This window comes from Abramis brama (assembly GCF_963993115.1).
Source record: "Abramis brama genome assembly, chromosome: 10".
Lineage (NCBI taxonomy): Eukaryota > Metazoa > Chordata > Actinopteri > Cypriniformes > Leuciscidae > Abramis > Abramis brama.
This window is the reverse complement of record NC_139972.1, coordinates 44,178,701-44,194,048: the sequence shown is the minus strand read 5'-3', so window position 1 is coordinate 44,194,048 and position 15,348 is coordinate 44,178,701. Positions and strand designations below refer to the sequence as shown.

At 40.6% G+C, this 15,348-nt stretch overlaps 1 protein-coding gene across 5 annotated transcripts in view; it reads left to right on the top strand.

Moving 5' to 3' along the window:
• LOC311090322 (neoverrucotoxin subunit beta-like) overlaps nt 1-15,348 on the top strand; it is a 100,321-nt gene that overhangs the window by 41,094 nt on the left and 43,879 nt on the right. For 3 of the 5 annotated variants that reach the window (XM_084125581.1, XM_084125579.1, XM_084125580.1), the window contains exons 2-3: nt 10,819-10,931; nt 11,043-11,136. In XM_084125581.1, coding sequence (XP_083981707.1) covers nt 10,842-10,931; nt 11,043-11,136 — 184 coding nt within the window. In that variant the 5' untranslated portion in view covers nt 10,819-10,841. The remainder of the gene's footprint in view (nt 1-10,818; nt 10,932-11,042; nt 11,137-15,348) is intronic. The other 2 variants (XM_084125582.1, XM_084125583.1) reach the window with 1 other exon arrangement.

Sequence of the window (15,348 nt, the reverse complement as noted above, 5' to 3'; positions counted from 1 at the left end):
GCTTCCTGCCGTGTCTCCCCCGTCAGCCTCCAGGGCGCCCACCCTCCCACCCCTTTTGTCTTTCTACGGCGCGAGGATGCGCCTACCGGGAGGGGGGAGTACTGTTGTAGTTTTGATTTCTGTTTTAGTGTTTCTGTTATCGTTTTCCCCTGTCTTCTGTTGATTTTGGTTTAGTCCTGTTTTTCCCGGTCTGTTTAGTTCATCATCAGTAGTTCAGTTCTGTCACCTGTGTTTAGTTAATTAGTCTTTGTTCATCATCACCGTCACCTGTCATCACTCGTTATCATCTGTGTATTTAAGTTCCTGTCTTTCACCTTTCAGTTGTCGGTCAATGTTTATGCTTACGTTAGGTTTGTTTAATGTTAAGGTTATCTTTGTCTGAGCACACGCTCCCTGTTTTTGTTTGTATCTGTGAATATTGAGAATTAAAACCTTGGAATTAATCTCCTTCGTGTTCATCTCCTACTTCATCCACCCTGAAACCTAACAGTGTCTGCTTCTCGGACAATGTTAGGAAGACTGTTCCAAACTTTTGGTGCTAAAAAGGAAACAGATCTACCTAGGATTCAAGTAGTTTGTTGAGGGTTGGTTTGTAAAGGACTACACGCCTGCGTACATATATATTCAAACACGCATACCTATAGACTAAACGTAATACACATGTGTACGCCATCAGCGTTCTCAAAGGTTCGTGTTTTTAAAGTTTGTGCAAAGCAATAAAAATTGCTTTGAACTGACCAACTGAAAAAGGAGTGAACTGACTAATAACTATATTGTAAAGTTTGCAGATGACACAGTCATATTAGGTTTAATGGACACCACTGAAACATCTTACGGCCCGGTACTACCATATTTTTTAAACTGGTGCAAAGAAGCTTTTTTAGATTTATATGTTACAAAGACAAAGGACATGTGCATTGATTTTAGACGTCACCATCCAACTCCTGAAAAGACGATTATAGATGGAAAAGAGGTTGAATTTGTTGAGTCGTACAAGTATCTGGGAATCATCGTTGATGACAAGTTGACCTTTGAACTAAACACAGACATGATGAGTAAGAAAAGTCAGCAACGTCTCTTCTGTCTGAAAAAGCTAGCTAAGTTTCAAGTGGACAGATCCCTGATGACATTGTTTTATAAATCTTTTGAGTCCATTTTTACTTTTTCATGTATTTGCTGGTATGCTTCTCTTAGTTTACAACGGAAAAACACATTAGCAATGGTAAATAAAGTTAGCAGCAAAATCATCAGGATTCAGCAGATAAAACTAACTGAACTGTACAATAGACATGTACTTAAAAAGGCTGAATCCATCATGTCTGATAGTTCTCACCCCCTGCATGCAGAATTTACAATGCTGCCTTCTGGTTCCCGCTTTAGTCAGCTATAAATGTTTGTGGTGTTCATTGATCCATTTGTGAGACCAAGATGGTGCAACGTGTGAGGCGTGTATTCAGTCCGTCCTGTGTTTAGTCTTTGTCTTATTGTTTCTGTTCCGATTTTAAAGTTTTTAAAGTTTTATTAGTATATTATCACATTTCAGACACAAAACTCTCATCACTTGCTTTTACTCCGGGACTAATATTATGTAACGTTAGCCCTGTTTGCGTCTTACTTTTTCGCTGAGCCGAGGAGAGGATTCAGCTCCAGGACACCTGTTGTTGTTGACATCCAAACCAATTGTATCGCCGACGTATTCCTCAGATGCGCCCTGACTACGGCAGGATTTCCAGCATGATTTTTCCAGCATGATGAGCTTATCGTGAGTAATCTTCCAGATTCTGTTGGACTTGCTTGCTACAGCCCTTGACATCGGCCCCAGCATAGGCAGCTGGTTTAGCGGATCTGTGGCTGTACAGAGGTAAACATTGGCAGGCTAGCTTTGGTGGCTAACCCTGCCCCCAAACGCTTTTGGGTCCTCGCTGTTTTTCTGGAATTTCTGCGATTCGGTCTACATACTTAGCGGGACTCTTGGATTATTTGGATTACTTACTGGATTATACATTGCTTCACCAGAACAGTGCTGCGTCAGGAGAAACACGCTTGCAGTGTGTTGGTGTTGACGTGGGACTCTGTGCGCATGCGCAACGCTTGACCAGTGATCGCGCTGGTTCGGTTGACTGTTCTCTGCTGCTTACAATACCAGTATGTCTCGCTCATTATTGCTTTTGATTTTTACCTTTGCACTATTTCATTGTAAATCTTCCATTTATCATGAAAAAGGATCATCTGTTCTTTCAATTCCCCTTTTCTCTTTCTCTATAACTTCATCTGATTTAACTGGCTCTTCTAGAGATACAATTGTCTTTATTGTTACACAATGCTTAGGTTCACCTCCTTTTCATACCCAGGCAGTGATATCATTGTTTGTTCCCAAATCCCTGTATTCATTGTACTATGTTCATAATCCTATTCCTTTATTTTATTTTCCTAAGTGCACTAAACGGCCAGTTTTCATAGCCATCAGCCGGGCTCTTATCTTCCTCCTTCTATTTTCCTCAGGTGACGTCCAGTTAAATCCTGGCCCTGTAAACTCTGTTGAAAACTTAACGCCTCATATATTTTCATTTGACGACTTCTGTAATCGTAAAAGCTTTGGTTTTATGCACATTAACATTAGAAGCCTCCTCCCTAAAATTGACTTAGTCACTGCACTGACACACTCAGCTAACCCAGACATTCTAGCTGTGTCTGAATCTTGGCTTAAGAAATCCATAAAAAATTCAGAAATATCTATCCCAAACTACAATATCTTCCGTCAAGACAGACCTACAAAAGGGGGCGGAGTTGGATTCTATTGCAGAGATAATCTACAATGCTCCATTGTTCTATCTAGGTCTGCCCCGAAAATGTTTGAGATCTTAATTTTAAAAATCCACTTTTCCAAAGATAAGTCACTTACAGTAGCTGTTTGTTATAGACCTCCTTCAGCTTCCAGTTGTGCTATAGATACATTATGTGAATTGATTGCCCCATACTTATCTTCTGAGTTCTTACTTTTAGGTGATTTAAATTTGGACATGTTAAATGTCTCAAAAAATATACAGTCTAAGCTGGACGCACTCAACCTTACACAAATGATTAATGAACCCACTAGATATAATTTAAAATCTGCAAACAAAAGCACTTTAATTGATATAGCTCTGACTAATATGCCTTCAAAATATACTCCAGCGGTCTTCTGTCAGGATCTAAGTGATCACTGTCTCATCGCATGTGTTCGTAATGGGTCTGCAGTTAAAAGACCTCCCCTCATCACCATCAAACGCTCTCTAAAGCATTTCAGCGAACAAGCCTTTTTAATAGATCTTGCCCAGGTATCCTGGAAGGACATTGACCTGATACCATATGTGGAAGATGCCTGGTTCTTTTTTAAGGATGCTTTTAATTCTATCCTGAATAAGCATGCTCCATTTAAAAAGTTCAGAATCAAAAACAGATATAGTCCTTGGTTTACTCCGGAATTGACCGCCCTCAGCAAGCACAAAAACATTCTATGGCGGACTGCACTTGCCTCAATTAATCCTCATGATATGCAGCTTTTTAAGGAAACCAGAAACCGGTACACACAGGCAGTGAGGGAAGCTAAGGCTAGCTTCTATAAACATAAATTTGCTTCTTGCAGTACCAATTCTAAAAAGTTTTGGGACACAGCCAAATCAATGGAGAACATGAACACCTCCGCCCAACTGCCCACGGCTTTAAAGCTTGGAGACATCGTCACCACCAACAAGTCCTCTATATTAGAGGGATTCAATAAGCACTTCACTATGGCTGGCCATGCATTCCATTTGGCTGCATCTACCCGGCCCAACTACACAGCACCTACGTTAGCACCTGGCTCTAACCACCCACAATTCTCTTTTGCTGAAATTCAAACTGAAGATGTCTTGAGAGAACTACAAAACCTCAATCCATATAAATCAGCTGGACTTGACAATCTGGACCCCTTCTTTTTGAAGATGTCAGCTGCAATTATTGCCTCACCCATTACCAGTCTTTTTAACCTCTCACGTGTTTCATCAGAGATACCTAAAGACTGGAAAGTTGCTGCAGTTGTCCCCCTATTCAAAGGGGGGGACACTACAGACCCAAACTGTTACCGACCCATCTCCGTCCTGCCCTGCCTTTCAAAAGTCTTTGAAAGTCAAGTCAACAAACAGATAATAGGTCATCTTGAGTCACATCATTTCCTCTCTGATATGCAATCTGGCTTCAGAGCTGGTCATGGGTGCACCTCAGCAACACTAAAGGTCCTAAACGATGTTATAACAGCTCTCGACCAAAAACAACATTGTGCTGCTGTTTTTATTGACTTGGCCAAAGCTTTCGATTCTGTTAATCATAGTATTCTTATTGAAAAACTTAAGGCTCTGGGTCTCTCAAACACGTGCCTTTCCTGGTTTTCTAATTATTTCACTGACAGATTTCAGTGTGTTAAGTCTGAGGGCTTGCTGTCTGAGCCTCTGGCTGTATCTATGGGGGTGCCCCAAGGCTCGATTCTTGGCCCGATGTTATTCTCTGTTTATATTAATGATGTCGCTCGTGTTGCGGGCAACTCTCTTATTCATCTCTATGCAGACGACACCGTTCTGTACACTTCAGGCTCAACATTGGAAAACGTTTTAGAAAAACTTCAAAAGAGTTTTGATGACATTCAATTAGCCTTCTGTGATCTTCAATTGTCTCTAAACTCTAGTAAAACAAAATGCATGATTTTTAATCGGACACATTCAGTATCTTCGTGTCCAATAAACATCACCACCCTGAATGGGTCTAAGCTGGAATATGTGGAGAAATACAAATACCTAGGGGTCTGGCTAGACCCCTCGCTTTCCTTTCAAACCCACATAAACCATCTCCAGTCAAAGATCAAGTCCAGGATCGGGTTTCTATTTCGAAATAAAGCTTCATTTACTTTTCATGCAAAACAGGCCCTTGTGAAAATGACCATCATCCCAATGCTTGATTTTAGCGATGTCGTCTACAGAACTGCTTCTAATTCTTTACTCAAGAAATTGGACGTTGTTTACCATAGCGCTATTCGCTTTATTACTAAAGTCCCATACAACACCCACCACTGCACTCTTTACTCACTAGTTGGATGGCCTTCGTTACACAATCGGCGCCTAAATCACTGGTATCAGTTAATTTACAAGTCCATATTAGGCAAAACACCATCTTACCTAAGTACTTTAATAACCATATCAGTGCCTGTATTTAACCTGCGTTCGAGTAAATTTATCTCTCTAGACCCTACAAAAGCCCGCACTTCTTTTGGCCGTTTTTCTTTTACATTTTCAGCTGCCAATGATTGGAACACTTTACAAAAGTCTCTCAAATTAGAATCCATTGTTTCGATCTCTACTTTTAAAGTTTTACTCTCAAATTTACTGATGGACCACTGTACATGCTGATGCTCTTTGCGTACAAAGTCTTATGTATCGTTGCATAAATTCAACTAAATGGCTGTCATAGCATCTATTTGCACATTATCAATATACCCATGTTGGACTATATTATTATCCTACTGCCATTTCTCTTGCACTGCCATTTTATATTTTTAAACTATCAAGTTTTTTCATTTTTATTTCTATACAATGTCTAGTACTTTTTAACTGAATCTGAATGTCTTATATTCATGACTGTGTATTTGAATGTTGGTATGTTATGTGTAACTTCATGTCGCCTTGTACCCTGCGCCTTATCTTGGCCAGGTCGCGGTTGCAAATGAGAACTTGTTCTCAACCGATTAACCTGGTTAAATAAAGGTAAAATAAAAAATAAAATAAAAAATTTGTCTGATCTTGTATTTTATTTTCAATGATGTTGCTGCTTTGTTGTCATGTACTGTATGTTAATTTCTTTGCTACTGCAGCAAAATTAATCGCCCCTCTGGGACAAATAAAGGTCTTGAACTTGAACTTGAACAAAGAGAACTTAAGGGTTTTCTGTTAGAACGGTGTCGTGTTAGCGGCCCCTATGTTAATAACTAATGATCGTTGTGACGGAAGTGAATCAATCAAACTAACTTTAGCTGGACAATAAATTTATTCTAGAGCTGCTATAAAGCCAAAACAATCTCTGTTACAATCTCTGAAGGTGCGGAGGCACCTATTGTATCTGTTCCCGTTCTTATTGTTCTTCTTCTTCCGCTCTGGGAGTCTATGGCAGCCCATAGAACCGATTGCGGGAAAGTTGTAATGGTTTGACATTCTGATAGAGGACAGTCCCAACATTAAGTGCACAATTTTAGTGTGTCTAAGTCATTCCCTCTAGCGCCACCACCTGTCCAAAGTTTCACTCATATTTACGCTAAAACCTTTTGAACCGTAAGGCCAATCACCAAAATTCTTTCTGAGATTTCTGAGCTCATGACGATTCGATTGCACCCTATGACGTCATTTTCCATCATAAAAATATGGGCGCCATTTAGAATTTTTCGAAAAACCTACTTTTTCAAACTCGTCCTAGACGATTTGTCCGATTTGCATGAAAATTGAACCAGATCATCTTCAGGCAGTGCTGACAAAAAGTTATGGAATTCAAATTGATTCGTCAAACCGTTTTCAATAACCGTTTGAACAAATTTTACGTAGCGCTTGCAAAAACAGACGTAAGGCTGTATCTCCGCAACAGTTTATCGTATTCAGACCAATCTTGGTAGATGTCATCACAAGCATGACCTGAGGCTACATGCTGTGTTTTGGCACAGCACCACCTACTGGTCCAGAGATATGAAAAATGGCTATTTTTGCATATAACTTCTGAACAGTTTGTCAAAAAATCATAAAATTGGTCTTGTTAGATTCAGGGCAACATGCCGAGTCGACTGATATCCAATTGTATCATATCGGCCATTTTGACTGTTGGACATTTTGAATTTTGTGCTAAAATGCTGTATTTTAACCCTCTGGAGTCTGAGGGGTTTTTGGGGTCCTTGAGATGTTCTGACATGCCCTGACATTTGTGCTTTTTTCAGTTGCTTATAAACATATTAATGGCAAAGGTGTAAATTCACTCTATTTAGCACAAACAGGGCTACCATAATATGTGAACAACTTGCATGTACATGTTTGTATTTTTGATAGAATAATGTTTATGCATGGTTTTTTAAAAAACAAAAAACTAAAGTTTCTGAAATAAGGCCATAAAACACATTCTAAATATATGTAAATAAGACTTTTGACTAATGGATGTCGATGCCTAGAATTTTTTCTTCAAAATTATGTGAAAATCATCCTGCCTAATCATTCACATAACACAATACATTGATTTAAATCTTGTAAAACACTTTTTGTTTGGAAAGGCCATATGCGGGTGGGCGTGATTCACACCTGAGGAGTCAATGGGGCCCGCATAATGAGGCTGCATACGTAATGAGCCTTTCATTCAGATGTGTGACTGAGCCACAAGAATGCAAGGACAATATATAACTGGTTTGTTGTTTTTTCCACACATTTTGCTTGCAAATTGTACAATATCCAAGGTAAACATTTCTAGTAATTGTGCAGTTAATTGTTCTCATACTGTATTTTCAGATTTGGAATATATTCTCTTCCCAAATGTGTCACTAATAAAGCATAATAAAATTATTTAAAGATAAGGCTTATAATGACCTTTTAAGATTTTGTTTACATCTATCCTTATATATATATATATATATTTTTTTTTTTAAGGTTATACAATTACAACAACATTTAAAATTGTAACAATATTTCCAGTGTAATCTTTCTTTGTATTCGCGATTCATATTAAAACAGTATTTTTGCCAGCTGTAGTAGCTCCACAACAGCACGCATCTTTGCGTTCATTCATTCCGATTAGAACAAAGCAAACAGAACTGACCTAATTCCTCAGCGGGATCCGTTTGCTCCTCGAAATGATACTTCCAGAACTTCTGAGGTAAATTTTTGCAGGATTATTATCAAGACAGTATTATTCCTCACAGCATCGTAAAGTACATAAGTCTGAAAGTGAACTCGCGGTGTGTGTTATCCAGCTGATGGGCGTTTTACAGGATTGTTTGGATCGGCTCACATTTGCGTTTGAATAGCGCGTGCTCTCCGTGGGCGGAGCACATTAAAACTTAATTAGCTGAGATGAGAACGACTGACATCTCTCTCTTTGCATACATATTACATAAACTGTGAATATTTGTTTTAAAAAAAAATATCTTCGTTTAAAAGAAGAGAATTCAAGCTTCATGCCTGTATGTCTGAATGCCTGTTTGACTGAGTTTTCGCTGAGTTATGGTTCATTTTCGGACGCGTTTCAGAATGGACTACACTGACAGAGAGGAGGCAGAACTCGCTTTGTGTTTATTTTTCTTTATTTGGCAAAAAGCACAACACTTTGTTTTTATTGTGAGTATACACAAAAATAATACACATTTAACAGAATCGATTGATGTATGAAACTCCAATGGAAAATCAAAGTCAACCGAGTATTTTTGAGTTTCTTTTACACTGCTAAAAAAAAAGCGAGCTGGTATCGCCGGCGATACCGCCGACCTCTGGGGGTTAAGAACGCATGAACGGATTGTTACGAAACTTGGTATGGGTCATCAGCACGATGCCCTGAAGGAGCCTGAAAAGTTTCGAAACAGTGCCACTTAGTGGTTAATTTTTTTTTCCAAATGCTTATAACTTTAATTGTGGTCGACTTATTTTCACGAGACTCATCTCATTAGACTCTTGAATCCTTGCCGAGTCCAACGATACCAAACATGCTAGGTTTCACCTTACGGTTTGTGTAGCGTTGTGATTTAGCGCTTAAAAAACATTTGGCTATATCTTCGAAACCGCTTGTCCGATCGAGACGAAACCACCGTCAGAAGTTTGGAAACATAGGTTCGATAGCTAAAGGCCAAATCCCTAATGCGAAAATATTGATGTTTAGGGGTAGTAAATTCCAATCAAAGTCATGTGTCAGTCATTTTTTACGTGTTTTTTCATATAAATGTCTATAACTCCGAAGCAAATTGAGATTTTTGCACCAAAATCGACACATATATGTATGGGCTCACTCTGAGGACACATACAAAAAATTGTGGGACTGGGTCTCTTGGTGGCGCTATAATAGAACAAAACATGAAATTCCCATTGACTTCAATACAGTTTTGTGAAATAAAATGCTATTCTTAACAAATGCATTGGTGTAATATTACGAAACTCAGAACATGCCATCAGCACCATCGTCTGAAGTTACCCAAAATATTTCGAGACAGTGCCACCTAGTGGTCAAAAATTATAACAAAATTTCCAAAAAGGCTAATAACTTTTGAATACATCTGGCTATTGAAATGCCACTGGTCTTAATAGATTACCTGGGTCAAGCCGAGAACATAGATACCAAGTTTTCCTTATTTGGCCAAACTTCCTGTCCGCCATCTTGATTTACAGTCAAAACCTACTTTTTCGAACTCATCCTAAATCGTTTGTCCGATTTTCACCAAAATCAAATCGTATCATCTCCAGACTGTGCCGAATAAAATTTATGGATTTCGTGTCGATAGACAAAACCGTTTTTGTATAGCACAGCAGCAAAGTTGAGGCATGATGCTAATAGCACTAATTAAGGCTTTATCTCTGCAATGCCTTGACATATTGACACCAAACTTTGTATGTGTCATTGTCACTTCACTCTGACCACATCACATCAGTTTTGTAACTGCGCCACCTATTGGTCGAAAGTGATAATCCATTAAATCATATTTTTATTTACTGTTTCTATGATTTTTCAGGCATTTTGCCTAAAATCCTCTTTAAATGTCTTTAATTGCTCATTGTTGCAGTTGGGCTGACACTTTCAGACATGTTGGCATGTCTTGTCATCTGATTGTGCTTGGCCCCGATAATTGCTGCTTGCAGCTATATTTTCCTATTATCACTGTAAAGCTGCTTTGAAAAAATCTATATTGTTAAAAGCGCTATATAATTGAAGGTGACTTGATTCGACCACTGTAATGTACTGCTTTAGCAAGGTTCTGTGAAAAAGTGTCAGCTTTAATTTTACTTTAAAGGGGGGGTGAAATACTATTTTCTGCATACTGAGTTTTTTACACTGTTAAAGAGTTGGATTCCCATGCTAAACATGGACAAAGTTTCAAAAATTAAGTTGTACGCTTGATGAAGTATTTCTGTGCCAAAAATACTCCTTCCGGTTTGTCACAAGTTTCGGAAAGTTTTTTTCGAGTATGGGCATGTGTGACGTCAGATGGGGCGGAATTTCCTTATATGGGGCACTTCTCCCGGAAGGGCGCGCGCACCCATAGACCAGAGCGGGAGAGCAAAACCATCAAAGCGCTGTGCTCGCTGCAGTCACAGGACTGTTTGTTCCCTGCATTTCGATGATGATTGTTTTATAAACAAGGCCAGTTCGACGCCGGATTTGCAGATCATCTAATGCTTAAGGATGGAGCAGTCCCAACGATAAAGGTTAACGGTCGTGTGTTGGAACTGTGAGTAAAACTGCTTCAAATGTCCGTGTGTTGTTAGCTATCGGCGCATAAGCACCGCCCACACGGCACGCCTCAAGCCGCTCGGTATTTTCCGGAAAAACTCGGAACAGCCTATCTTTCTTTTATAAATATAATAAAACTAAAGACTGTTTGGAGATATGAAGGATGCAATACTAGGTACTAATAGGTACTCAAGATTAACATGAGATTGACTGGAAATGAGTGTTTCACCCCCCCTTTAATACTGCACGGTGATTTGCTAAAACGGTGACAGGGAAAACGAAACAGAATAGGACAATGAAACTAAACAAGACAAGGTTGTGACAGGCATCTCCTTCACATTGACATTCAAACAGGTCTCCTGGTTGACGATTCCAAGATGGCGGCACTTTTGATGTACCTGAAGAGGCTGAGCTACATCTACTGTACATATCTATGGTTGGCAACCCTAGTTGCGGTGAATGCACAGGTAAGTGCACTCCCTCAGACAAAATGTGGATGTGTAACCAGATGTATTTCATGAGATTAAGGATACAAAATGTTTAGAAAATGATTTTATGAACCATTCCTTAAAAAATAGGAAGTGTTACAACCCAAAGCAGATGAGCTTCAGATTTTAAATGAAGACACCAGAGGACTTTTCTTAGCAGACCAAGGTAACAAAAAATCTCCAGGTAAGATTGAAATGTTGTTACAAAATGTGAATGTGCAATAATCAACAATATCACAGGGACAAAATCAAAATAAAGGTGTCTCTGGTTCCTTTCTGGGCCCTTTGGGAAATGGAACCACATTAGAACAAGAGTGGAAATGTAAATAAATCAAATAAATGAAAGAATAGACAAGTGAATAGCTGACAGCTATTATTATCAAAGTAAAATAAAATAAAACAAAAAGGGCTTAAGCAAGTTATCAAAACAGCAGGAATTATCTGGAATTGGGAATAATCAAAAGCACTAGTGACTGACCTTTTGATTTGCTTGGACCAACAATCCCTAGTGGGTCACAGCTGCTGTGTGTTCAAGACCACACTGTGTGTGTGTCCCTTCAAAAGTTCAGTCAACATGCTGATGAAAATTCTCCTTACTATAAGAATTCTTATTTAGCTACGCAGTTTACATGTAATTAAATTTAGATTTAATTGACAAGGTAACTGCAAATTTAGCCGACAGCACTCAGCAAGGACTACTCCTAAACTAGTGACGGTGAAATTCAGCTGAGAAAAATTTAAAGTAAGGAAGGAGAAAGTGAAAAATCAGAACCCTAACTGGGGTTAAAGGAAAAGTATTTTAGATCACTTTGCACAGCGCACAGCACAAGCTGTAGTTAACCCTCTGGGGCCTAAGGTGTTTTTGGGGTCCTTTAGATGTTCTGACATGCCCTGACATTTGTGCTTTTTTCAGTTGCTTATAAACATATGAATGGCAAAGGTGTAATTACACTCTATTTAGGCTACCATAATATGCGAGCAACATGTATGTACATGCAGGACCAGCGTTCATCATAAGAGACACGGCAAGAGCGCGCAAGTGTGTTTTTCTGGATTTCTCTGTTGTTCTGTTATTTTAGTGCTGTATTTTAGTCCAGGTAAGCCCTTCTTCGATTCTCTGTTCATTTTGTATTTTTAGTTTCACATAATTCTGTATTTTAATTAGACGCGCTGCTACATTAAACAGAAGCCGCGAGTGAAAATTAATATTGCTTTCTAGTTTGCACTTAAGCCTTTGCTATTGAAGAGTTTCGATTCAGCGCATTCTCACGCTATTCAGACTTAATTGCCCGAGAGAAACAGCATCTGTACGAATAGATATAAATAAGGAAGCTTCAGTTCATTCGCCAGGACCAGCGTTCATCATAAGAGACACGGCAAGAGCGCGCAAGTGTGTTTTTCTGGATTTCTCTGTTGTTCTGTTATTTTAGTGCTGTATTTTAGTCCAGGTAAGCCCTTCTTCGATTCTCTGTTCATTTTGTATTTTTAGTTTCACATAATTCTGTATTTTAATTAGACGCGCTGCTACATTAAACAGAAGCCGCGAGTGAAAATTAATATTGCTTTCTAGTTTGCACTTAAGCCTTTGCTATTGAAGAGTTTCGATTCAGCGCATTCTCACGCTATTCAGACTTAATTGCCCGAGAGAAACAGCATCTGTACGAATAGATATAAATAAGGAAGCTTCAGTTCATTCGCCAGGACCAGCGTTCATCATAAGAGACACGGCAAGAGCGCGCAAGTGTGTTTTTCTGGATTTCTCTGTTGTTCTGTTATTTTAGTGCTGTATTTTAGTCCAGGTAAGCCCTTCTTCGATTCTCTGTTCATTTTGTATTTTTAGTTTCACATAATTCTGTATTTTAATTAGACGCGCTGCTACATTAAACAGAAGCCGCGAGTGAAAATTAATATTGCTTTCTAGTTTGCACTTAAGCCTTTGCTATTGAAGAGTTTCGATTCAGCGCATTCTCACGCTATTCAGACTTAATTGCCCGAGAGAAACAGCTGTACTCACTCAAGCGGTGAAAGCATTATCTGTATATCTGTGTAATTTGTGCGCTGTCGCGGAAGCGTCAGCGGAAGCGTTCAGCTCTCGTGTTCAGCCTCCTCGTGTGAAGACCGACTCGGGTAAAGACCAGCGACTCTTCCTGCGCGACTCCACCGAGCAAGGACACCAGAAAGGCACTTAAGTATCTCCTTTTCCCTTTTCCTTCACTCTTTTTATCTTATTGTTCACCTTAATCAACATGTGCCTTCAAAACATTCCTGTTATCTCTCGGCAACGCCCTTTCATCACGTGCAAAAGGCAGCGCAATACTGCCAATCTGCGTCCCATTCTCTCATCCTCACACACTCCTCTCTCTCTTTCCGTGGGTCTATGGAATTGTCAGTCAGCAGTCAATAAAGCTGACTTCATTCCAGCCTTTGCATCTCATTCTTCTCTTAATATCTTAGGCTTGACTGAGACCTGGATCCGGCCAGAAGACTCAGCAACCCCCGCTGCTCTCTCTAACAATTTCTCCTTCTCTCACTCCCCTCGCCAGTCTGGGAGGGGTGGGGGTACAGGGCTCCTCGTTTCTAACAATTACAAATTCTCCACGCTCTCTTCTCTATGCAACAACAACTCATTTGAATATCATGCTATTACACTTACAACTCCCATTAAGATCCATATTGTAGTCATTTATCGTCCCCCAGGTCAGCTGGGTAACTTTGTGGATGAGCTGGATGTGCTGCTGTCCACTTTCCCTGAGGACGGCACCCCACTCCTAGTCTTCGGTGACTTCAACATCCATCTCGAAAAGCCGCATGCAGCAGACTTCATCTCCCTCCTAGCCTCCTTCGATCTCACACGACTCATCACCACAGGTACTCACAAATCAGGCAACCAACTGGACCTGGTTTACACACGCAACTGCACCACAGAGAACATCTTGGTGAGACCTCTCCATGTTTCAGATCATTTCCTCATTACTTTCAGTCTACAACTCTCTACCCCTGCACCTCCAACCCCACCTCCAGTCACTTTCAGGCGAAACCTGCGCTCACTCTCTCCCTCACACCTTTCCTCTGCCGTGTCATCTTCTCTTCCCCCACCCTCACAATTCTCATCTCTGGATGTGAATACCGCAACGGATACCTTATGCTCCACTCTAACCTCTTCTCTAGACACTATCTGCCCTCTCTCCTCCAGGCCAGCACGCGCTACTCCCTCCAACCCCTGGTTATCTGAGGTTCTTCGTGAACACCGGACTGAACTCAGGGCAGCGGAGAGGAAATGGCGCAAATCAAAAGACGCATCTGACCTGGGTATGTATCAATCTCTCCTCTCTTCCTTTTCTGTAGATGTTCATGCTGCAAAATCTTCATACTTCCACAACAAGATCAACAGCTCCTCCAACACACGAGTACTTTTCAAGACATTCAACTCTCTCCTCTGTCCACCTCCACCACCACCCACCTCCTCCGTAACTGCTGACGATTTTGCGAACTTCTTCACCAACAAAACTACAACTATCAGCAGTCAGTTCTCGGCTCCACACACACAGGAACCCAGACCGACCCCTTCCTCAGCCAATGTCCCTCTGTCCTCCTTTTCTCCGCTAACCGAGGAAGAAGTATCTACACTTCTCCTCTCCAGTCATCCTACCACCTGTCCCCTAGACCCCATCCCCTCGCACCTTCTACAAGCCATCTCTCCGACACTTCTACCAGCACTCACACACATCATAAACTCATCCCTCCATACTGGCACCTTCCCTACAGCATTCAAGCAAGCTCGGGTTACTCCACTGCTTAAAAAACCAACACTAAACACATCAACTGTAGAAAATTACAGACCCATCTCCCTCCTACCATTTATTGCAAAGACACTTGAAAGAGCTGTTTTCAACCAAGTAACATCCTTCTTGTCTCGAAACAACCAGCTGGATGTCAACCAATCCGGCTTCAAGAAAGGCCATTCTACTGAGACTGCACTACTATCAGTCACAGAAGCCCTACGGATCGCAAAAGCTGCTTCCAAATCTTCAGTCCTCATTCTCCTGGATCTGTCTGCTGCCTTCGACACTGTGAATCATCAGATCCTTCTGTCCAGCCTCTCATCACTGGGCATCACAGGTACTTCACTCCACTGGTTTGAGTCCTATCTCACAGGTAGGTCCTTCAAGGTCGCATGGAGAGGCGAGGTATCCAGATCGCATCAGCTGACCACAGGGGTTCCCCAGGGTTCAGTTCTTGGACCCCTCCTCTTCTCCATCTACACCACATCACTGGGACACATCATACAAGCGCACGGCTTCTCCTACCACTGCTATGCTGATGACACACAGCTCTTCCTCTCGTTTCAACCAGATGATCCCACAGTAGCTGCACGGGTCTCAAGCTGTCTGGCGGA